The following is a 25,892-nucleotide window of genomic DNA, read 5'->3' on the forward strand; positions in this document are numbered from 1 at the left end:
TAGTGGAGAAAAATGCTTTCTTGCTCTTTTTTCCTCAGGTCAAGTTGTGTAAATTGCTGCAGGAGTAGAGGAAAGAAGCCTTAGATTGGTACGGGACTTTCGTACCCTCTCTTTTCTAAGAATCTGTTGTCTTTGTGAAAGTCACAGATAAAGCCAATGGGTTCGCGTTTATGCATATTCTTGTACTTGGAGCTATTAGAGTTGATTAAAAGGGAGTAGGTTATTGATGAAATGGGATTCTTAGTATTTTTATTTATATACACTTAATCTAATCAGTGCTAATAGCACTTACTATGGTGTCGGAAATGTTCTATATCTGCTCTGTCCAATATGGTAGCTCCTAGCCACTTACTGGCAAGTACTCGAAGTGTGGCTAGTGTAGACTGAAGAACTGAATTTTTAATTGTATTTAATTTCAGTTATTTTACACAGGCATACGTGGCTACTGGCTACCATATTGGACAGCACAGCCCTGTGTTCATCTCATAAGTGATTCACATGGCTCTGTAATAAATAACATCTGAGGGCATTTTCGTGTGGACAGGCATGTTACAATTTTGTGGACATGTGGTTTTATTTTCTTTTAGAGAAAGTTGGAATGAAAAAGGGAATATAAAGACACCGTTAGTATGTGACATGAAAGTTGCAATTTAAATTTTAAACAAATTTTTAAAAGTTGCAATTTAAATTTTAAACAAAAAACCCAGGGGTGGCCTGTTTTTGTGTATTTAAGAGAAACATTAATGAGAACCTTATTATTCTGCCTTAATGATCTGTGTTCTTTGATTGTAAGAGGAAAGCATGTTAGTGGATAATGAAAAATGAAGCCTAATTAATAAATGGATTTTGTTCATTCATCAAATATTTGATTGCTTTCAAAGTTAACCATGGTATAATTTCTGCTCCTAGCAATCTAAGCAGAAACAGGAGACCATGCTTATACAGCCAGAGTAGGTTGGTGTGCAGAAAAGAGGTTCTCAGAGGGCTGTGAGAGCCCTTTCGAGGGGCTTGGGGAGTCAGAACAAGCTTCTCTGACAACTGACAGTTCTTCCTATCTCTCAGTACAAACTGAAATACTCCTAGGATCAGCTAGAAGTATTCTAACATAGTGTCTTCTGCAAAATGTGTATCATGCGGTGGGATTCTAGGGATGTGCAGAGCACGGTCTTTTTGTTAGTATCTTCAGTGTTAAGTGCCACAGATTGAGCATCTTGTATCTGCTAGGCGTTGTGCAGATTAGTACTTTTACATGGGTTATTTTACTTATTCCTCACAATGACTCCATGGCGTCTGTTGTATTATTATCTTCTTTTTTAATAGATGAAGAAACCAAAGTTTAGACAGAGCAGTTGACTTGCCCACGGTTTAAAGCTAGCAAGGACCAGAGTGTGTTTCTGCTTGTAGAGGTTTACAGAGAAGAATGAGAGGAGACAATATATGAAACACATGAATTACTAAATAACAAGATATTTTACATTAGTAATATATGTTAAAATGCAAAGCTGTAAGATATAGACTACTATTGCAAAAGGAATTCATTAAAGAGGGGCAAGAATAGTATGGCATGGTTTTGGAGGCATTAAGGATTACTTCTCAGATGGCTTGGATTGGACTTGTATGATACATAGTTATTCAACAAATGTTTATTTGCTTTTTTTTAAGTTTATTTATTGGGGTGGGGGGGAGGATGAGGGAGGGACCAAGGGAGAGAGAGAGAAGGAGAGAAGAGAGATCCCAAGCAGGCTCTGTACTATCAGCACAGAGCCTGACGCGGGGCTCGAACTCATGGACCATGAATGAGATCATGACCCGAGCTGAGATCTAGAGTCAGACACTAAGACCAGAGATACTCCCACTGCTTTGGCACTCTATGGTGTTTTTAGGTGTTAAGAGTCTCTTTTTTCCCTGGAGATGCTGATATTCCCCTGCAACATTTTAATTTAATATCCCACTTGAGGGAGTGGATTCCTCTCCCTTGCTCACTGGCAGATTCTTTTCCTTAACCCCCTTTGTTCTGTCCCTCTGTTCTTCTGTCCTTTCTTGGTAGAAAGTACCTGACTTGGCTTTATTTAGTCCTTCAGCTTGCCTTCTAAAACTTTTGTGAAGTGAATCCTTCTTTATATGGTTCTGTAGTTCAAGTTGACGTTGGTCTCTAACATGAGGAGAAAATGACCGGTTGAACAGTTTGGAGAATTTTTCTAAAATCTGATCAGTGATTAAGGGACCGGTTGATGTGGCAGGTATTCGGGGCATCAGTTCCCAACAAGACTTTCTAAGGATTAGTTAAGTGCAGTTAAGTTGAAGAATTTCTATTACTCTTGTCTACAACTCACATCACATACTATAGAAGGAAGAACAAGAGTTGGCATTGATCTCTCTTTTTTTAATGTTTGTTTATTTTGGGAGAGAGAGTGAGTGAGCACAAGTGCATGTGTGAGTAGGGGAGGGGGAGAGAGAGAGAGAGAGAGAGAGAGAGAGAGAGAGAGAGAGAGAGAGAGACAGAATCCCAAGCAGGCTCTATGCCATCAGCATGGAACCCAAAGAGGGCCTAGATCTTACGAACTGTGAGATTGTGACCTGAGCCAAAAATCGAGTCGGATGCTTAACTGACTGAGCCACCCAGGTGTGCATCCCCCGTTTTGGGGGGCATTGATCGTTTTTGGAGATGAATTACACTGGACAGTATCCTGTGGGTGTTTGATCCTGTTGATAACTAATTTGTTGAATAGTTTTCTTACCTATAGGCTTCTTCGACCCTTTAATAGGACAATATGTGGTGTAAACATTATGAGTACAAGCAATGTGTCCCATACTTACTTTAAACAGAAGGTTTTATTGTGATGGTTGTTTGTTTTGGGCTGCTTGTCAGGGCATCCAGATTTTTGTTTTCTTTAGGAATTTGGTTTGGGAAAAGCTGGCGGTATCTATGTTTAGCCCTGTAGTCTTCATCTAATGCTCTTTCTGGGCCATCTCATTTAGTATCTGTACATATTAAAGTCTTTGGATTCTTTGTATTTTAGCATTTCCTATATGTTGGAGACTCCCAAGTCCATAACCTTGCCTTGGTCCTCCTGAGCATTTGGGGCTGAGACTATATTTCCCGCTGCCCAGTGGATACCTCAGTCTGGATGGCTATGTAATAGGCAATGGAAACGCAACACTCTTCAAAATTAAAATCTCTTCTCCATTCAGTTACATGCATCATCTTATGGGAACTAGAGATAGAAGCCCTGACGTCATCTGCCTCCAGTTTGTCTTTGATTCCATCCGGTAGATTACCAAGCCTAAAATTTATTAGAAAGGCTAATAGTGTCACCAACAAACATGTACCCTGCTGGGTTTTGTTCCTGGTAGAGAGTAGGATTGGCTTAGCGTGGATGTGGTAATGAGGCTCTCTGGATGCTTAGAAATAGCTCCCTGCTATTGGGGGCTTCCATGGGTTTTACATTGATGAGAGGAGCTGCTATTTACTATTACTGCCTTTTCTACATGATTCTAAAATTCTGTAGTAGTCTAAAAATGCTTCTTAGTTCATATCATATCATTTGTTTAAAAAAATATCAAAAGGGACAGACCTATAGGGAAGAAGCAATACACATTGCCCCCAGCTGGTTAAAAACAAACAAAACTGTAAATTACCAGTTGTTGAAAATGGCACACATGTCTCTAGGTAGTTAGTCATATTGGTAGTCAGTTTGCAAGCTGCAAAGGAAGCAGGGACAAGAGTAAAGAAAGGGAGCCTGTGCGTTTCCCTCAGGTCTCATAGATTTGATCAAATTGACTTTAATTGGAAGTGGCAGTTTTTCCATTGAAAGGATTTGAGAAGAAATTCCTCTGTTTTCTGAAGTGAGAAAGAGGATTTCTTTGGAGAATGCTGTTGTAACCTTATGCTCCATTTACATTTCAGCCTTCCAGGTTGCATTTGTCAGTTGCTTTTGAAATTTATGTTTTCTCGTGTTGAATATCGTTGCTTGCACTTTCCAGGTGTTCTTAAAGGTCACTAGAGACTAGAGCGCTTCAATATACGTTTACATTGGGCAATAGACTGAACTTCTGATAGTTTTGTGGTTGTGGATTAGGGAAGGAGTATTTTGCTTGTAGGTTTAATTTTTCCTTGACAACAAAATTGAGGAAATTTGTCAAGGGAACTTGACTTTTGAACAGTTGGGATACAGACCTCATTTAATCTGGCAATTGCTCTGCTGTCTTTTTCTTAAGAGTCTATGAGATGAAAGCTTAGAAAAGAATACCTGTGTGGTATTGATTAAGCCTGCCAACACGTGACCAATATAAGTCTTGTTAGCAGATGCACTTGCTTCTGGAAGAAATGCAGTGTCTGCCTCCTTCAGTCCTGCTCATTGTTACTGCAGTTACTGTTCATAGGTGTCATCCTTTCACTTGCTTTTTCATATTTAAAAAAAAAAAAAAAAAAAAGCTTTGTTGGAAAAGTTCTGAAGACATAGCTTTTCTTTTTTTTCCCTCCCAGTATTACTTTCCTTCTGATGATAATGTTCAGGTCTATAAATCATAAGGTTTCCTAACAGTCCAGTGGTGGATACAGGGCTGCATTAATAATTTATAAATGTCAGGATGAAGATAAGGGCTCTGGAAAAATCTACAGTTTTGCATATGTAATATTTAATAAAACTTACATTTTAAATTGTAATGCAGTAGATCTAATTTGTGTATGTTTTAATATAAACTGATAGCCTTGAGCTTTCTCACTCCATTCTTTAAAGAAACATATTTATTTTTTCTCACTTTGATACTTATCTTTTGGAGTCTTTTGTTGCAGATTAATGGGTTTCTTGGCAATGATCTTTCCAAGATCTTGGCAGACACTTGCTTTAGAGAGGTGCCACATTTATATTGGAAAACCTTGACGTAGACTTGAAGGCATTCTCTTTTCCTTCCCAGGTGGACCTGGTCCAAGAGGTAAATGATTTTTTTTTATTAGAGAATGTGTTACAAGCTGAGCAGGACTGGGGTTTTTCATGGGTTATGTGGGGCCATTATATCATCCTCTAAAGTTTGTTGTAATAAATAAACTAAGCTACTATATAATAATAGGGACTATTCTTGAATGTTTATCTGTTCTCATCAGGAGGAGGGTGAAAATAAAAAAAAGTATCTTGTCTTCCATATGAGTTTTTTCCTACGTACTGCTGATTACACATATCCAAGTGTGTGTGTGGTTTTTGTTGTTTTTTTGTTGTTTGTTTTTTGTACACAGAATTAGTATCTGACCTTGAGTTAATGGTATTTAAGGTTTTTTTGGTAAACATCTAATAGAAAGGCACTGGTATACTCTTAAGCCATTTGTATTCTGCCAAGGGACTCTTTGTAAACTGATGGTTTACCGTATTGGGGCCCGAAGCCACGTATGGTATATCTGAATAACCTGAGAGGTTACTGCTGACACCTGCAGTGGGAACTTCAGGTGACACTCTGTAGGTCTGTGCTGTCCCATGCTTCCTTCTACTGTTTCCTTCTTTCCACTTGTAGTTTCTTCATTTTCAGGCTCCATTTGGCTCTGAGTACCCACAGATTTGACTCTTGTGCTTTTCAGCTTTTTGCTGTATATGTCATATATCACTTAACTGCTCTTGGCATCTTGGATGCCCTTGTTGGTCATGGAGAGACTTTAGTGCTGAGAAAAAGCAGTGCTGTCTTCATTGCTGATGAATGATGGCAGCTAGATAATTATATGTAAGAATGCTTATTTTGAAACCTAGACTCTCTTATTGGGCAGTGACCCTTCCCCTCCCTTTATGGTTATTCTTACTCTTAATGTTAATGTAATCAGTCATTTGGTGCCAACAAGTACAGGGAATCTAAAACAGTCAGCTATAGAACATGCGTGTACTGTTCAGATTACCTGGAGTTCATGCTTTTCCCACTGTTCCACATATGTAGAAGATGATATTTGTGTAGCATACTGGGTAAACTGGAAATATTTTGGGAGTGCTTATATGGGACTTTGTGGAAAAATTCATTATGACTTCTCAAATATAAGACAGGAAGTAACAGTGAGGGAAGATAATAAACGTTGAATTTGCCTAAAATACCAAATAAAGGTTCTTCCAAATTTCTGTTGGAAAATTTGAGCTTGCTTCTGTGAACCATACATTTTTATATTAGATTCTAGGCGTAAAATGACTAGTCAGTTTCTGGTGAAGACTTTTCTTATGAACATGTTTTCAAATTCTTGATGATCACCATTAATGAAAGAATTTGTTCATTGCGAAGGAGGTGGCAAATAGAAGAATATTGCATTTTGTCTAGTTGCTGGAAACGTGTTGTCATTAGCTAGAATTTAGTAGTTTGAGTGTTTAAAATTCTGTTTCCAGAGTATGATTATCTTTTGTTTATTTATTTATCTTAAAGTTTTTAGTTATTTATTTATGTGTGAGAGACAGAGAGAGAGAGAGAACGCGCGCGCGCGCGAGCGAGCATGCGCACACACGAGAGTACAAGCAGGAGAGGGGCAGAGAGAGAAGACATAGAATCTGAGCAGGCTGCAGGCTCTGAGCTGTCAGTGCGGAGGCTGACGCAGGGCTCGAACCCCACAAACCACGAGATCATGACCTGAGCCTAAGTTGGCCACCCAGGCGCCCATATGATTATCTTTTAAATTTGGTGGCACACTTTACTTTCTTTAATTGATTAATGTAATCACAGTTTTCTTAATCACATAGATTTTTGAATCCAGTTAAACCTTTCATACTAAGTATTTAAAAACAATACACCTCCCCCCACCTTCTTTGACTTGCCAATTCTTTAGGATTCCAATTATGACACCAAGTAAACATCACTAATGAGCCTATTACGCCTCATGTTTTCTTTTCTCTCTTTTCATGTGGACTTTACAGTGTTCAATTCAGGAACTCAGAAATGTTACTTAGCGAAGTTATTTTTTTAATCCAATAATTCTCTTTTATTAACTTGCAAGGTGAGTATCTTTCAAATAGCATACCCCGCCCCCAAGTCTTCTTTTGGACAGCAGGTGCATTTCCCTTTGAAACGGGGTAGGGGAGTGTTCTCATCTAATGTGTCTTCCTGGAGTGGAAACCAACAAGACTGTAGCAGCCTAGATTTTATTAAATGCAGCTTTTGTTAACATCACTAATCTGGAGTTTTTCTGTAGACACCTTACATATGCTTTGGGTTTCCCTGTGAATAAACCAGTGTATTGTTTTTATTTCTTTCAGGATTTTCAGAACAGGGTCCTTATGCGGTCTTTCCACCATCCCGTCACTGTAGCTTCACTGGTCATTCACAGATTTATTTGGCCTGTCTGTAATATCCTATTTGCTGCAGACTGTTTTCTTGCCACCTTGTGTATTTCATCCCCAGTTGTTGGTTTCAACTGGCCAGTCTCATGGTTGTTGATACTGCCTGTGTGGTGAAGACTAGATTTTTATCTCTAGCCTAGAGCTTTCTAACCTCTCAACTCTAGAGATCTATTAGGCATCTCAAATCTAACCTGTTCCAAACAGAATTTCCCATTTTCCTTCTCTGCCCCGTATCAGTAAATGACAGCTCTACTTGTCCAGTTGCTCAGGCCCAGGTCTGGGCCCCTCCTTTGTCTCATGCTACGTCCGATCTGACAACAGATTCTCATGGCTCTCCTTGAACAGCCTATCTACAATCTGACCTCTGCCGGCACCTGCATGCCGCTACCTTGCCTAAATCAATAGTTTCCTAGCCCTACAGCAGCCAGAGTGTCTGTTAGAATGTCACTCAGTTCCTTTTCTGTGCAACTGGCTTTTTCCTCTTACTTCAGTAAATGCCCCCAGCTTTCTCTTCATCTCTGGCTGCCTTCTTGCTTTCACTGTTTCAGCCACCTTGGCCTTTTGCTGCTGTCTGGGCATGCTTCTGCCTTGGGCCTTTGTACTTGCTTTTCTCTCTGCCTGGAGTGCCTTCTCCCAGACAACCACACAGCTTGCTCACGTATGTTCTTTAGGTCAGGTGACCCTTATCGGTGATTACCTTAAATAAATTAGCAGCCTCTCATCCCCTCTGCCCAGCTTTGCTTTTCTCCGTAGCCCTTACCGCCAGGTAATACACTGCTCTTGTTTGTTTATTGTCTGCTCCTTCCCTTCTATACTCTCAGCTCTCTGAGGTTACAGATTGTGTGTATTCTGGTCGCACAAGTATCTGTAGGGACTAGGGCACTTCCTGGCAGTCAGTGGGTACTCAGTAAATATTTGCTGAATTAATGGAACAGTTAACCAAGACTCTGCTCTGGACTTTGTGTTTATTTGATGATCAGGGTTACAACAGCTGCAACATCTAAGCATTGTGGTCCAGGCCCTGGGACTCCCCGTACTCCCTGCTCACTCACTGGTTGCCGGCATCTGGAACTGAGTAGTTCTGGTGGTTCTGCTTTTCTCTGAATGACATCAGGCTAACAAAGAAGGCAGGGTAACACATTTGGTCAACCTGGAGACAATCACACCCAGTCAGAATAGCTCAGACATAGAAAATGGCAAACTGAGTTTTGATTTAGACTTCTGCTTTTAGTCAGGGCTACCTTTCCTTTTCATCTAAGACTCGGATTCTAAGTGTTTTTAGAAGGATTGCTCCAATGAGTTTTATGTTTCTGTTTTTCCCTTGATATAATTTGTACCCATGGATTAGAAGTGCATTATGAATGCTTTTGGTTTTTCATGTATGTGTGAAGTGTAATTGTATTAACTATAAAATTCACCTTGTCCTTACCTTTCGTCAAATGCTGAGAGCTTATGTGCCATGGTTGTGAGTTACTTTGCATCTTGGAGCTCTGCAGACTGAAAGCAACCCTGTCCAGTTTACCTGCTTCTGAACATGTCATGCACACCTGTGCATGAGCACATACTATACTGCATGTTAAAGATTGTTGTGGTCCAGGGCCGCCTGGGTGGTTTAGTTGGTTAAGCGGGCTGACCCTTGATTTCGGCTCGGGTCATGATCTCACAGTTCGTGAGTTTGAACCCCTTATTGGGCTCTGTGCTCATGCCGCCGAGCCTGCCTGGGATTCTTCTCTCTCTTCCTTCCTCTCTCTCTACCCTTCCCTGACTCGTGCTTTCTCTCTCTTTCTCAAAAATAAATAAACTTAAACAAACGAACAAAAAGATGATTGCGGTCCAAAGAAAGTTTCTCTCATTCTTAGCATTACATGAGATAAAACTTCTCCTTCTATGTGTTCATTAACTATACTTTTACAGCTTTAAGAGGTGGTTTTACTCAATTACAGAGTAATAGCTCATCCTTGTTTTAGCCAGATGTATCTTTTTTTCTTGACTGCAGTAAAGCTTTGAGCTTTTTCTTACTAGTTTGTAACATTGCTGTTTGTGTATTTTAGCATCTTTTTTCTTTTTTTTTTTTTTTTTAAATTTTTTTTTTTTTTTCAACGTTTTTTATTTATTTTTGGGACAGACAGAGACAGAGCATGAACGGGGGAGGGGCAGAGAGAGAGGGAGACACAGAATCGGAAACAGGCTCCAGGCTCTGAGCCATCAGCCCAGAGCCTGACGCGGGGCTCGAACTCATGGACCGCGAGATCGTGACCTGGCTGAAGTCGGACGCTTAACCGACTGCGCCACCCAGGCGCCCCTAGCATCTTTTTTCTTAACTGCAGTAAAGTTTTGAGCTTTTTCTTACTACTTTGTAAAATCGCTGTTTGTGTGTTTCAACAGCTGTATTGAAATATAATTCACTTATAATTTACCCATTTAAAGTATACAATTTAATGGCTTTAATATATCACAGTTAGGTGTAACTATCACCACAGTCAATTCTAGAACATTTTTTATCACCCCTAAAAGAAATCCTGTAACCATAACTGTCATTCCCTGCCCTGTCCCCCGCTTCCTTGGCAACCATTAATCTGCTTTCTCTGTGGATTTGCCTTTTCAGGACATTTACTATAAATGGGGTCATATGATATGTGGTCTTTTGTGACTGGCTTTTTTTTGCATGTCATAATGTTTTCCAGGTTTTGTATCCATGTTGTATCAGTATTTCATTTCTTGTAATTGCTGAATAATGTTCTGTTGTACGGATATACCATATTATAGTTCTCCATCTGCTTAGTTTTTTCTTTATGGCCTTGCTTTGGGCAAGTGAGCTTAGGAATTCTATCCCCTTTCACATCAGGGGCTTGAATTCATAGGCATTTGGTTTCCCTTGTACTTGGCATTGTGGACATCAGGTTTTCTCTTCAGTTGTATGATAACAGAAGCATCCACTTGGCCCCACAATCAGGCAACTCACCAATGAGTAATATTATCCCTAACAATCTTCAGGGCTTGCCAGAAAACATCCAAGATTTTCAGGATATGTTACTTCTGTTTTCCTAATTCAGCTTTAGACACCTGTGTAATTACTATTTCAGGCAGTGCTTTGAATTAGTCTAGCTTATTTCAGAGAACAAAGAACATGCCATCTTACAGTTTTTGTAATGGTGTTAGTTTTATGGATTGCATGTTAGTCAAGCATAATTATGAATAAAGCAACACAGATGTTTAACCCCTTGAAATCTCTGTGATAGACAAATAATTTTATTTCTTTAAAGCAGTGGTTCTCCTTTGTAAGCAGTTTTGCTTCTCAGATGATATGTGGCAATATTTGGAGTTCTTTTTTATTGTCCTGACTGGAGCAGTGGGTTGTGCTGTTAGGATCTACCATGGGTAGAGACCAGGGATAATGCACAGGACGGTGGACCGCTTCCACACAACAAAGAATGATCTGACCCCAAATGTTTATCTTGCCACAGTTGAGTAGGCCTGGTTTAGAGCGACGGTGAATTTTCCTTAACCTACTGAGCAGCAGAGACACAACTGTAGGTAGTGTGCAGAGTAAAAAATTCTGTGTGGATTTGGCAGAATTTCACATTTAACAGTATAGGACAACGATTGCTTATATTAAATGAGTTTGTGTGTTCTTTAAAGAAAAGGATGATGGGTCGATTGGTTATTTGTTTTCTCGTTTATGTATGGAAACCTGCTTAGGCACCTCATCTTTAGGAATTCCTTACTCCTACTTCAAATAAGAAGATTGGATATTGTTTGTTATTTAATTTTAATTGAGTTGTTAATTGTAATCTAGAGTTTTGCTGTTCTAGGTGCTTTCCAAACCTTTTGTAGGTCCTGTGTTTTGTTATTCTGTCTTTTTGGAAGAAATGAATATGTTTGTCAGAGTCCACTCATCTTCATTCTTTCAGTTCTCCCCCCAAGTTTCTGAGGGGGGAAGTGTTCCTTTAAGCATTACTTCCACTTCTGAATAAGGGGCGCTCATTCTGTGCTTCCTTATGTTTTGGTGCCACAAAGTTCCCTCTCCGAATTTGGGTAGTACATCCCATCTCCATTGTGTAGATTCTTTCAGTAAGACGCGTGCTCTAGGGATGAGGGTACGAACTCAGGATTGATGGGAGTTTAAATATTCATTAATCCCAAATGTAGAGAATCGTGGGAGGGGCATGTGTAGCCAGCCATTTGCCTGTACGGTTGGGTTTGTCTGGGGGAAGAACTTCACAACCTGCTTCTAGTACCACATCAGTTTTAGATAAAACACAGTCTTACCTCTGCCAGGGTTCACAGATCTGCTGACCCCATATTTCTTGGGCAGTTTTCTTAGGTCTTCCGTGTGGGGACCATCTCCTTTTGCTCCTAAAGGAGAATGGTAAATGCAGAAATGGCAAAGGCAGATGTTCTTGAGGTGCTTTGGTTCCTGATCTAGTTAGACTTTCAGAGAGTGGGTTTGAAAGCAAGCTTGTATGGATAGGACTAACAACTCTTAATGGAAAATACCTCCAGCCAGACAAGGTGAATGTTCCCAAAATGCTGTTTTCATGTCAAGGGCCTACAGTGACACCCTTTGGATAGCTTGGCTTTTAAGGACGGGTAATTTAAGGCAATATGGCCTTGTGGTTAAGAGTCTAGGCTCTGGAGTCAGTGGCCTGGGTTCATATTCTAGATCTAACACATAGTTGTGTGATTTTTGGTCAGCTTGCTCAGCCTGTCTGTGCTTGCTTTTGCTTTGGGAAAATGTACATAACAATAGTACCTACTGAATGGGGTTAGGTTGATCATATGACCTATTTTTTTCATGAATAATTAAAAACAATTTTTTTAAATGTTTATTTTTTTGAGAGAGATTTGGACAGAGTGTGAGGAGGGGAAGGGCAGAGAGAGAGCAGAAAACACAGAATCCGAAGCAGGCTCCAGGCTCTGAGCTGTCTGCACAGAGCCCGATGCGGGGCTCGAACCCACAGACCGTGAGATCGTGACCTGAGCCGAGGTCGGACGCCTAACCGACTGAGCCCCCCAGGCACCCCTGTCCTAGTAACTTTAACTGAGGTTGTGGTGTTGGAGGCGTCCTGAAGTAGAGGAGCTTGAGAGAAACTTACGAGGTAACGGTGACGGGATTTGTTGACGTCAGGATGAAAGGTGGGCAGTAAGATGCTGCCTCTCTTGCGTAGCAAGGATGGGCAGGGGAACTAGTCACCGGGAGAGACCATCTAGAAGAGGGGCTCATCTGGGGCCAGAGTGTGCCTTTAGTTTGGATATGCTGGGGACACTTTGGAGACCTCCGGGAGGAGACTTCAGGTGGACAGTCTTCACTCTGCCGAAGTTTGGTAGACACATTTGGGGATCACCTGTGTGTATGTGGTGTGTGTGGACCGACGGAAGTGTAGGAGATTGAACAGGATGGACGTTGGGACGTTGGGAGGCCCCGCATAGGGCCCTGTGGAACTCCTGCACTGGCTGGCCCGGCTGGGGGCCAAGGGTCAGGCAGGTAGGCTCAGGAGAGGACCGTGCCAGGTAAGCCAAAGGCAAAAAGCCTTTCCAGAAGGAGGGTGTGTGGTCAGCCCTCTCAGGGGATGCTGAATGGCCAGATGGTAATGAGGTGGACAGCTCTCCAGTGACAGAGAGGAAATGGCTTTAGTGGGAGTTGTTTCAGTGAGCATGTGATAGGTAGGCGTGGTCCTTGTCAGGTGGTGGAGAAAGGACACAGGTTAACAACAGATGACGTGGGGTGCTTGGGTGGTTCAGTTGGTTAAGTGTCTGATTTTCGGCTCAGGTCATGATCTCACGGTTCGTGGGTTTGAGCCCCGCATCGGGCTCTGCGCTGACAGCTCAGAGCCTGGATGGAGCCTGCGTTGGATTCTGTGTCTCCCTCTCTCTCTGCTTCTCCTGCTTGTACTCTGTCTCTCTCTTTCTCTCTCTCTCTCAAAAATAAAAAATAAACATCAAAATTTTTTTTTAAAAAATTAAAAAAACAATGATGACAGTAGTGGGATCCGCGAGGGTCCTTTTATAGGCAGGATGGGGAACAGTGGGAGTGTGGACTCTGGTCTGTCTGGGAGCCTTCCTGGAGTTGGGCAGCAGAAATGCCTGAGGGCCTGAATTTGAGCTGAGGTTAGGTAGACCGAGGGGAGGGGACGATTATTCTGAGCAGATAGGTTCCTGAGATGGAAGGAAGTGTTTTGAGGTAGCTGGAGCATACGGGAGAGGTGGCGATGGGGCTGGACAAGTGAAGGGACAGTCAGGATGTGAAGGTCCCTGCAGTCTTTGGAAAGAGGTGATGGGTAGTGAATTGCACTTTAAGGGCTGAATTGTGTTGTGTGAATTGTATCTCTGTAAAGTTGTTTTAAAAAAGTGGTGCGGTTGTCAGAGCTGCTGGTTGGTTGCACTGCAGGATGAATTGGAAGGAAGGCAAAACAAACAATTTTAGTACAGAGACCGGTGAGAAGGCAGTTGTATTAATCTATGCGAAAGATGATGGCTTGTTACATTTCGTCTGGAGCAACGGATAAATCAGAGATTCGGCATGTGATTGGGAGACCCGAAGAGCTGAGCAAAATGCCTGGTGTGTGGTTAGGCATGTGACACACATAAATATTTCTTGCTCTGGTTCAATGAGGAAGAATTATGTGTACTTCACTAGCTGCACTTGGTGAGTCAAGTGTCCTGCGGAATCTGGCTTGAGTAAGTGAGATGATTGGAATTCAGGGAGTGAAAAGTCGGGAGGGAGAGGCAAGTTTTCATGGATAAGTGAGTTTTACATGATCCCAGAGAGTATCTGTTTGAATTTTTGTTATCTGTAGTCGATTTTACACAATCTGGTTCTTAATTGTGCAGTAGAACCCCCACTTCCCCTCAAGAGAAGATAAGTTCTTGAGGGTATGGATGGTGTTGGGCTCCATTTACGTCTTGCATGGCACAGTGTACTATTGGGGATTATCTACTGTTGAGAGTTTACATTTGTAGAGCGCTTTGCAATCTGTGAGCGCATCTCCATATGGTATGCTTGATTGACTTGATCCTTGCAGCAGCTCTTGTGGCGTGGCTAGCTGTCGTCCCCGTTTTACGGCAGGGAAACGGATTCAGAGAGGTAGAGCGGTTTGCCCAAGGCAGGACAGCACATGGCACTGCCAAGAGCTTGGGTCTTGGCTTCTCAGCCCAGTTCGGTGCTGGGCCTGACCTTCTGGGACCTGCTTGGATAGTATCAGGAAGTGGGTTTCTTTTTTTTTTTTTTTAATGTTTTATTTATTTTTGAGACAGGGAGAGACAGAGCATGAGCAGGGGAGGGGCAGAGAGAGAGGGAGACACAGAATCCGAAGCAGGCTCCACGCTCTGAGCCGTCAGCACAGAGCCCGACGCGGGGCTCGAACTCACGGACCGCAAGATCGTGACCTGAGCCGAAGTCAGCCGCCCAACCGACTGAGCCACCCAGGCGCCCCAGGAAGTGGGTTTCTTAAGTGTGGTTTCGGCCCTGAGCGTGACTGAATTTTTAGGTTTTTATCTGCATCGGCTCGGATCGGTAGTGAGGGGTTTGCGGGTGGGTTGTTGGCTTGATTTTGAAGGGGCGAGCGATGTTTGTACGGAAGGTGCAGTCACCTGAAGTCAGAAAGAGTGCTTCCGTATCACCGACTCTTGAAGGCCTTGGACTCTGATTAGCGGAAGACAGAGCCAGGCCGGCTGCCCGGATTTAGCAGTTGAGATGAGGTGACGAAACACAACCTGATGAGTGTGGAAACCAGTGAGAGGAGGATGTGTTTGCCACGAGTCCTAGGGGTACTGCTTTTGGAAATGTGAGTTGTAAGTCTGTTTTGAAGATCCTCTCCACTCCAGCACGAGCAGTACATGTTTTTGTGGGCTTAAAAAATTTTTGTCAGAAAAACTATTCACCTTCGCTTCCTTGGTGACATCACACAATCTCGTGGCTTTCAAAACTAAATTAAAAAGTAAGTTTTGGTCTCCAGCCTGGACCTCTGAAAATCTTCATGTGGTTTTTATAGGCTTCTCAAACTCTGCATGTTCATACCTGAGCTCCTGATCTTCCTTCCAGAACTTGCGTAACGTCAGCTTCATTTGCCCAGTGGCTCATGCCAGAAAGCTTGGGGTTGTTCCTGACTTCTTTCTCTCACACCTCACCTCCCGGTTTGTCAGCACATCCTGTTTGACGCTTATCTTAAAGATACATAGAAAACAGGACTTGTCCCCTCTCTGCCACCACCATGCCAGTCTGCCCCAGCTGCCTTCGCCGCTTACCTGGCCTGTTGTAGCCAGCCGCCTCCCTGGCCGGTCTTCGTGCTGCAACACGTGCATCCCTTCAGGATTTTTCTCACTGGCCAGAGTGATCTTGAACAGAAGTCAGATCATGTCTTCTTGCTCTGTTGCTCAGATCCCCGCAGTGGCCCAAGTGTCATTCGAGTCACTGCATGTCACATCATGGCACTTGAGTAAAGGCATCAAAGTTCTTACTCTGGCCTACAAGGCAGGATCCAGCCCTCCCACTCCCCGCCCCCATCTCTTCTCCAGCTGCTTCTCTTTTTCTCATACCACTGCAGCCTCCTATGTCCTGAGTGTGCCCAGCTCACTCTTGCCTCTGGACATTTGCACCTGCTTTCCCTCTGCTGGAATGCTCTCCCTTCGTGTGTCCTTATGGCGTTTTCTCTAAGTGTCTTGCTCGGGGCAAACCCTGAGGGCTTCCCCGACCATCATTTAAAATTGCAATGTACCCATACTCTTTGTCCCCCTTGGATTCCCCATGTAAGATCTTTTCGTGTACTATATATATATATATATATTATTCTTTTGAGTATGATTCTTTTCCCCACTCCCTAAAACATAAATGCCACGAGGGCAGGGAGTTCGTGGTTCTTTGCTACTCTCCTCACACCTAGAACGGTAACTAGTACACAGCAGGGGTTTGGTAGACATTTGTTCTGTGCATAAATGAAGATTGTTGTGAATCTGAACATGTTATAGAGTAGATTTTCTCTCGTGTTATTTGTTACAATATGTTCTACTGCTTTCTGTTCAAGTGGGTGGAGCAGTGGGTTGACAGAGACACTTTCAACGTTTTTGTCTTTCTTAGTGGACAAGAATTTCTTTTCTGGGAGGGAAGGGCAAAGACAGGTTTCCTAAATCTGTCTGTGTGAATTATCAGCCTGGATGCCTGTAGGAAAAGTTAGCACCTATGAAGAGCTGGTGACCCTGGGAACATAGATCGTAACCTGAGGAGTAGGTTGTTCAGGTTGGATGGGGTTTACCTGTAGAACTGCTTTCCCTTTGGAAGAATCATTGGGTGTGTGGCTTTGTGCACATGATCTCTTCTCAGTTGCCCTTCTGTAGTCTGTAAAGTGGGGACAGTGACTTCTGTCTGGTTCACTTCACTGAGTTGAGAAAAAGAACTGAGTGAGATCATGGCAGGAATCTGCTGTGAACCCGGTGTTGTTAACAAAAACGCTGTTGTTGTAATGGTAAATCTTTTCTAGCAAATTGAAGTGACAACTACCCTTCTCAGTGTCATCTGGCTTCTCTCTGGGTCCCTTTCCTTAAATGTCACATTATTGTTGTATGTTGGTCATTGTGAGATGAAGCTCAGAAAAATTATGATTAGTATGGGAAACGCAGAGGGAAAAAAATATCCCCACTGCACTGTATTTTATTTTTTTATTTATTTTTTTCAACGTTTTTTATTTATTTTTGGGACAGAGAGAGACAGAGCATGAACGGGGGAGGGGCAGAGAGAGAGGGAGACACAGAATCGGAAACAGGCTCCAGGCTCCGATCCATCGGCCCAGAGCCTGACGCGGGGCTCGAACTCACGGACCTCGAGATCGTGACCTGGCTGAAGTCGGAGGCTTAACCGACTGCGCCACCCAGGCGCCCCTGCACTGTATTTTAGAGCCAAATGTAAATGGTAATTGACTTTTGTTTTGGATTATCACTGTTCTTAGTTACCTGAAAGTTGGATACACACACGGGATTTCATTTTGTGGATGCATTCTCTGTTTTTTCTTGAATTTTTCTTTCTTGCTTACTCTTGGCAGAAGCAACTCAAATTTCTTTGTAAATAGAAGCTAGTATATGATTTTGTAGGGAGTGGTGTTGGATGTATAATTTGGACTTACTATTTTTTTCCTTTTTGAGTGTTGAAATAATATTTTTACATAATTTTCTGGTTATCTTCTTAACCCTGGAGAGAATGGTCTTTTTCTTAAATTCATCAGATGTCTGTCCTGAAATACATCTGCGAGGTTTTTAGTCTAAGCCCTTGTTCTTTTGGATTCCCGGGAGACCTTGGTATGTTTTTCAGTGTCAAAGAGGAATGTTTTAACAACGGCGTTAGCTGATAGTTTTCTTTCTTGGATGATTGGCTTGTTCATGCTTTAACTTAAGCCCAGTGGAGAAAGTAATATGTCTCTTTGAGTATTTTCAATTGCTAACACTAGTGGCCTACAGGGACTTAGGAGTATATTACTGTCTGTTTAGCAGATGATTCATATGGGCAGAACTTTTGCAGGCACTAAGATAATTTTTCATTTTCTTAAAATACGTTTGGAAAATGGAAATCCAATCTAGAAGCATATTTCCCGTGTAGAAGGAAGCAATCTAGGTTTGTGCTACATGCTTTCCCCCTTCTGACTCTGTTTTATTTTATTTATTTATTTATTTATTTTTAATGTTTATTTTTATTTTTGGGACAGAGAGAGACAGAGCATGAACGGGGGAGGGGCAGAGAGAGAGGGATACACAGAATCCGAAGCAGCCTCCAGGCTCTGAGCCATCAGCCCAGAGCCTGACGTGGGGCTCGAACTCACGGACCGTGAGATCGTGACCTGAGCTGAAGTCGGACGCTTAACCGACTGAGCCACCCAGGCGCCCCTTTCTGACTCTGTTTTAAATGATCAGCTTTATTTGCTCCTTCATGGGTCTGTCTCCCATAGGTGGTTGTGAACATTTTTTATTTTCTCGAATGCCTAAGGATAGTTGAGGTGCTTATGGAAAGGTCTTTTCTGGTGTCAGATTTGACCTAAGAGCTTTGGAGAGAGTATATGATAATTTTTATGGTTTTGGCGTGACCGAAGAGAATTTTCTCTGTGTCTAAGGCATGTAATTGCAAGCTGATTTGTTTGTTGCTGTCTAAGTAAAGAGGACCGATCTTTTGTTTGTTTGCATATGTTGTTTCTTATCCGGCCCTAGTAACACGAGAAACAGATGGTTCTCATATTGATCAGTTTGCTTTTTTGGCATTAGAGCATAGAGGGCGAGGACTCTTGAGTTTTTCCGTCATTGTATCTTCAGTTCCGAACACCTGGCACATAGATAGTGTTAAGTACAGATTGTTGAGCAAATGAAAGAAGATGATACAGGACTGCAAAAGATAAATTACTGGCGATTATGACTGTCCAAAAACTGACTGGTAAACAAAACAGTCTGTGTCCATCTGTTGTCCTCCCCCCCTCCTATAAACTTTTTGTTAAGAACCCTGTTGGGTTGGAATTTGGGACTCTATCTTCTCATTGTAAAGTCTTAAGAACTTCAGGCTTTCCTTGTTGGGTTTAGTTCTAGGGAGGAGTTTATTAGGGAAATTACTAAGAGTGGAAATTTGGAAGAATGTAAAAACTACCTAATATTCCCTAAAGATGGAAGATTGTTTTTGGAAGCTGTTATGTTTTGTTCAGGCAGAGATAATGTATCTTCAGAGGTACCATTTTTCATGGAAAATAAATAGAATAGTAGACTTCGAAGATGGGAAAAGGTACATTGAAGGCAAAAGAATCTTGTGGTCATCACTTTTGTTTGCGTCAACACTTGGTTTATTCTTGAGAGGAGCTCTGGAATGTGGCTAGAAAGTTTTCCGAAGATAGTACCCTGTGAGAGACATCTTGAGACATATTTTGAGTCTGTCCAGATTATTGGTTTTCCAGGTGGAAATAGTTTTAGTATATAGGTTCTTGCCCTTTCAAATTAATATTGTGGGTTATGAAGCTCCTTTTGGATAATTGTACCCATTGTATGTTTTCTACCAGGGTATATTTCACTTTTTCCTTAAAAAGAAGAAAACGGTGTACAGAAAGTGTGGTTTACTAGTATGCATTCAGACGTTTTCATTTTTGGTGCGGTAGTAAATCCCAAACCATATGCTAGCTGAGACCAAAACTGCATATAATTAAACTTTGTGTCATTTGTCCTACCTTTTTTCCTGTGGCCCATGAGAAGTTTTTAGGGCTAAAAAGCAAGTAAGAGATTAATTTAACAAAACACCACCTTAGGAAGGAAATATGAGAAGATGTTAAAGTAAAATCCTTTTCTTTCTCTCTTTTCTTGCCTAGCGTTTTTGAAGCATTGGGGTAGTTGGAGTGGTTGGATTTTCCCTGGAATTGAGTGAGAAATTCAGAAGACTGAAGCCCAGGCTTACTGTCTACCTTTCACGGAGGCCTAGCCGTGAGAGGACAGAAGAAGGCACGTGGCGAATCATGACAGCTGACAAAGACAAAGACAAAGACAAAGAGAAGGACCGGGACCGAGATCGGGACCGAGAGAGAGATAAACGAGACAAAGCAAGAGAGAGTGAGAATTCAAGGCCACGCAGGAGCTGTACCTTGGAAGGAGGAGCCAAAAATTATGCCGAGAGCGATCACAGTGAAGATGAGGATAATGACAACAACAGTGCCACCACGGAGGAGTCCACCAAGAAGAACAAAAAGAAACCACCGAAAAAAAAATCTCGCTACGAAAGGACAGATACCGGCGAGATAACATCCTACATCACTGAGGATGATGTTGTCTACAGACCAGGAGGTAAGCAGCGTTGCATTTGGCCTTCACAGTGTTTGTGCTGGAGAAGGACATCAGCATTCACACGCCACTTTACGTGGTAGGGACGGCAGGGGACCCAGAAAAGGAGATGGTAGTTTGGGGTAGGAGACATCAAGGTAGGAAACACACTGACCCACTTTTGGGCAGTTGGGTCCGCTGGCTTCTTGCTTGCGTCAGCCTCAACTTGGTCTTCCGTGCTCGCTGTGCACGTCAGTTCTTTCCTTGGGTCCCCTCTTGCTGCTTCTCTCCCTTCACCGTCTACTCAGTACATTTCATCTTTTCATTTCCTCCTTGCTTTTTATCTTCAAACACAGGCAGTGGTGACCCTGCAGAATAGAATACCTGGTGGGGCAAGTAAACTTTAAGATTCTTAGAAGCAGGTGTTTCACATTGGCCACAGGAGTGAGCAGAAGCTCAAGAAATATTTGGAAAGACCTTTAAACCAAAGTAAATTTCTCCTGATAACCTCCTTTTCCAAGTCACTGAGCTTCAGGATCTCTGACCAATAATGATAGATGAAGACAACTAACTTGCTTTGTTTTCCAGATAATTTCCTATAGTTTACTCAGTATGTTGAGGTTCAAGGTATTGTTCAGAGAGAGATGGACCCAGCTTTCAGATGAGATGCAGGGAAACCAGTGCGTGAGAACCTGCGGACGCCAGCAAAACTTTCCTTTTTCACGTAATGTGTTGTTTGTGTTCAGGTACTTTTCTTACAGAAGTCCGTAACACTAGCTACAATCATTTTGTTTGAATTATAATGCTGAGCAGTGACATGAATTTCATAGGAGATGGAATTAAGAATTAAAAGCCTCTTGGTTGGAGGGTTTAGGGTTAGGGTGCCTGGGTGGCTCAGTCGGTTGAGTGTCCAGTGTTTGATTTTGGCTCAGGTTATGATCCCAGGGTCGTGGGATTGAGCCCCATGTCGGGCTCTGTGCTGAGTGTGGAGCCTGCTTGAGGTTCTGTCTGTCTCTCACTCCCCCCCCCCCCCCCCCCGCCAAAAGACTCCGGTTTGCTGTTTTTCCAGGAAAGGGAGATTGAAGAAATGATGTTATGTCGTTAATCTGGTGCCGTTGTTTTACTGAGGAGTGCCGTCAGTTTGCTGAACTTTGCATGAAGTACTGGAATTTTTCCTTGTGTAGGAGTTTGTTTTGAATTTCCAAAGATAATCAAGATTAGAACTTACACAATTACACTTGTAGTCACAGCTACAATTTATTGGTTGATGAGTGACTGAGAAGATATTTATGTGATGTAAAAGTGATCGGCGTTAGGTTTCAGAGAAGCCAGGGCTCTGCTGCGGAGATAGAGTCCCAATCGAGTCACGTGTCGGTTATACTGCTGTCTGTGTCTCTGATTTTACAGACTTAGGTATTGCACAGTAAGAATTTCTGAGCCACTGAAGAATATCTCATTATAGAGTTACCATGGATAACTTGTGGGCCTGTTCAGTTCTAAATCATGAGAAAGGAATAGAATGTGTTAACTTCTTTAGGTACAGATTATAGTATTGTAACTTAAAAATAGGGAAAGATCTGGGGCTCGGTTGGTTAAGTGTCTTGACTCTTGGTTTTGGCTCAAGTCATGATCTTGATCTCACGGTTTGTGAGTTTGAGCCCCACGTCGGGCTCTGCACTGACAGCGTGGAGCCCGCTTGGGGTTCTCTCTCTCTCTCTCTCTCTCTCTCTCTCTCTCTCTCTCTCTCTCTCTCTGCTCCTCCCCTGCTTGCGTGCATGCACACACACTCTCTCTCAAAATAAATAAATAAACATTAAAAGAAATAAGGAAATATCTTACTGTTCTTTTCTCATGATACATAACAATTCAAAGCGGTGATGTGATCGTTTGGGTCATGGTCAAAAGGCCAACTGCCTCTTGCGGTGCCAAATGGCCGTCTTTCTCGATGGAACGTTACTCCTGTGTCATTGGCGGTGCTTCCCGTGAGTATTTGTTGTCCGGTACACGTGGGAAACGCTGCACATCCTGTCCCTGTCCTAAGAGATTCATGGTGAATGACCCTGAGAAGTCCTGCAGTTGAGGAAACTTCTGTAACGTTTAAAAAACCCCCCCACAAAACCTGCTGTTTTTCCCATTTATGGGATTGTGGCACCCTCTTTCTGCTGATTATCTCCCTAAGAGAAACCAGTGTTAAGAAAAGTAGTTCGAGAGCCACTGCACTTTCATTCTGCACCTTCTGCGGGATAATAGAAATCCTTCCTGCTTGATGTTTGGAAGAGTATGTGAAAGAAAGTTGCTCGCGGCTTATTTACAAAACAGTGAGTTCTTAAAGTGTTTTGGAATTGAGCTGACAATATTTATGGAGGCAGGCATTGTTCAGTGAATCTGAGGACTGTTGTGAAATATGAAAAAGGTATGCTTTCTCGGGAAGCTAAATATGTTATGAAGAATCTATGAAAACCCAAAGGATTTGAAAGTTTTCCGTGACACTCAGAGCATAACCACTTTGCGCGAGGTGCCCCTCGTACTTGGGAGGGTGACGGTGTCGTGCCTGGCACTGGCACATTGCTGGGTCCGGTGGATATTTGGCTCTTTGGTGAGGAGACTAACCTTGACCTTCGGTGTTCTTTCCCACCCCGCCCCTTCCTTTTTAGGAGAGGCTTTTGAAGTTGAAGGGCTTGGTTGCTGTCTCCAGATAGCTTCTTTCTAACTGGAGGGTTGTTAAACACTGCCTATTTTTATGTTTACACAAGCGTGGCGCTGTGTTTAGATTCCCAGATGGGACTTGATTTTTTCTCCTTTCTTTTGTCTTCTTGTCTTTTTCTTTCTTGGCGCAGAGCACTATAGTACCATCTTTTGTTAGTGATGAAAAACCATTCTCACCCCGTCACAGAGATTCTGTATGCTTAGTTACATCTGAAATGTTAAGGTAGGAACTCCATAGGACGTCATAAGGGATTTCTTCAGTGTATTATTCTGTTCTGAAGATTAGATCTTTTATGCTTGTTGGTTTCTTTAGGACATAAAACACATTAAGTGTTGTGTTTTTGCTTTCTGTTTTTGTGAATTGGTTTTAATACTCAGATTAAGTGTAAAATATAGATAGTTCCCACTATAAGAACAAGCCCCACAGTGAGGATTAAAAAAAAAAACACCAAAAAACAAACCTAGCCTCTAACTGTACTTCCTTGTCCTAGGGGGACAGGTCTATCTATATTCAGATTATCTGGTCTGAGAAGAATGAGATTTTTTTGAGAAAATGGGTATGATTTAGAATTTGTCACTAGCTAAAATTTAATTTTATGCATGGTCACAACGAGCTCTTTTATGCCCCTGCTGTTCATCTCTGGAGTTATTTTTATTTTGTCCTTAGGAGCTCAGCAGGATAGACCTGAATGTACTCATTGCCCATGTTACTTCCTGCCTCCTGCCCTTTGCACTTGCTTTTGCCTCAGGCTAGTGAGTCCCCCCCATACCTGCATACAGACAGATTTCCTTCTTTCCTATTCTTTTTTCAGTGTTCCCATTTCAGTGTCACTGCCTTTCCTCTCCCAGGTTACACAGATTTTCTTAATAAACACTGTCACAGCATTAAGTATCTTTTCTTCTAGAGCTTACAACTGATAATTTTCTGTTTATTTCTGTTATTTTGGGATTAATATCTGTCTCCCTCCTCCATAGAGGAAAAAGATCTGTTTTTGTTTTTTTTTTTGCCTATCATTGAATTCTTGGCACCTATGACAGTGGTTTACACATAGCACACCACTACGTGTACCAAATATTTGTTGAATAAATAAAATTCTGAAAACCTTTCAAAAATTTATTAACTGATTAATGATGTCAGGATTAAAATAATGCTCATGGAAGTCTATCTTGAATCATTTATTTGCCAATGAATGATTTAACAGACTTGTTGTAAAATAAAAACCAAAACCAAAAAGCTCGTGGGGCTCTATTATATATTGTCCCCATGTCTAATCTAACTTCTTTGTTGTCTATCAACCATTACTCTATTTTTGAGATGGCTGTCACGGTAACAAATTGATTTATTACACAGCTGTGTGCAGCCAGATTTCCCTTACGTGCTTCTTTAGCATAGGATATTGATTTTTAAAGTTTGCTGTGGGTGGCATATTAATTTCTTTCCACTATTTTCTAATTCCCCTCCCCCAGCTTTATTGAGATAATTGATATATAATATTGTTCAGGATGTACAATATAGTGATTTTGTATATGTATACATTGCAGAACGATTACCACAGTAAGATTAGTTAACTTGTCCATTACCACATATAGGTACTAGTGTGTGTGTGTGTGTGTGTGTGTGGTGAGAACTTCTAAAATTTGCTCTTTTAACAACTTTCAAACATGCAGTGCAGTATCATTAACTGTAGTCACCATGCCGTACATAATATCCCCAAAACTTTTTCATCTTGTAGATGGAAGTTTGTATCCTTTCACCCATCCCCTATAACCTCTGCCCCACTCCCTCCCTGTGGCAAGTACTAATCTCTTCTCCTGGTCTCTGTTTCTATGAGTTTGGTGTTGTTAGATTCCATGTCTAGGTGAGACCACACAGTATTTGTGTTTTTCTGTCTGTTTCACTTAGCATAATGCCCTCAAGTTTTATCCATGGTGTCAGGATTCCACCCCCAACCCTCCTGGTCCCTTTATGATGGCTGAATAATATTGTTTATGTATACGCCACATTTTCTTTTTTCATTCGTCCATTGGTGGACACTTAGGTTATTTCCATTTCTTGGCTATTGTAAATAATGCTGCAGTGAACATAAGGGTATGGATATCTCTTCTAGATAGTCATTTCATTTCCTTTGGCTAAATACCCAGAGGTAGAATTGCTGGATCATACGGTGGTTCTGTTTTAGTTTTTTGAGGAATTTCCAAACCATTTTCCATAGTGAGTGGCTGTACCCATTTACATTCTCACCAAGTGTATTCGCTATTTTCAGTTAGATACTATGATTTTTTTTTTTTAATTCCTGATCAGGTAAAATAGTCAAAAAATTAAATTCAGATTATTGAGAGAGACTTTTTAATTTTAGCATATCAGTTTGCTTGCTATTTTGATAAGGAAACACGTTCTTTAAAAAGTGCCTACTAGTTTGATTTTCTGTTTCTTGCATTTGGGGGGAAAGATTCAGGATTTTCAAGTTTGTTATATTTGTGTTCCTTCTACATTTATGAAAGTGTCATATTTTTCATGAAGATAAATTTTCATAAAATTTTATATATGTTTTATATATAAAAGACAAAGAACTTTAAGTTTGTGGTTTATGAAATCTTAGGTGAAATAAAACATTTCCCCTTTTTATTTGCAAATTTTCCTCATTATTAGGAATTGGGGACTTGAACTGAAAAAAGACCTAGAAACTAGAATTGATTATACGTTGAACATTGAGGTGTTAATTTCTTTTGATACAAACGGAATTTAAGCTGGAAAAAAATCCAAACCAAACAAAACCTGGGAATCTGGTTTGAATCAGAATGGAATGTGCATATTTTAAAAAACATATTGAAGTTAAAAGTAGACTATTAATCAAGCATAATGTTGAGTAGACACAAAAAAAGTATAACACTGTATGATTCCTTTTATATAAAGTTAAAAAATAGGCAAGGCTAATCTTTGGTGTTTTGAAGTCGGGTTCTGGTTACACTGGTGGGTGTAACTGGTGTCTGGAATGGAGCATGAATAGCACCCTCAGGGGTCTGGTCATGTTCTCTTTCATGGTGACGCTGCTGCTTACATGGGTTTGTTCACACTGTGAGAATTTATCATGCTTCGCACTTTTCTGGGTATGTGTTGTACTTCAATGA

At 41.6% G+C, this 25,892-nt stretch overlaps 1 protein-coding gene across 5 annotated transcripts in view; it reads left to right on the forward strand.

Annotated features, from left to right (window-relative positions):
* Positions 1-25,892, forward strand: part of RERE (arginine-glutamic acid dipeptide repeats) — a 429,059-nt gene that overhangs the window by 146,029 nt on the left and 257,138 nt on the right. For all 5 annotated transcript variants that reach the window (XM_058719215.1, XM_058719218.1, XM_058719219.1 and 2 more), the window contains one exon: positions 19,613-20,081. In XM_058719215.1, coding sequence (XP_058575198.1) covers positions 19,757-20,081 — 325 coding nt within the window. In that variant the 5' untranslated portion in view covers positions 19,613-19,756. The remainder of the gene's footprint in view (positions 1-19,612; positions 20,082-25,892) is intronic.

This window comes from Neofelis nebulosa, chromosome 2, assembly GCF_028018385.1.
Source record: "Neofelis nebulosa isolate mNeoNeb1 chromosome 2, mNeoNeb1.pri, whole genome shotgun sequence".
NCBI classification, from domain to species: Eukaryota; Metazoa; Chordata; class Mammalia; order Carnivora; family Felidae; genus Neofelis; species Neofelis nebulosa.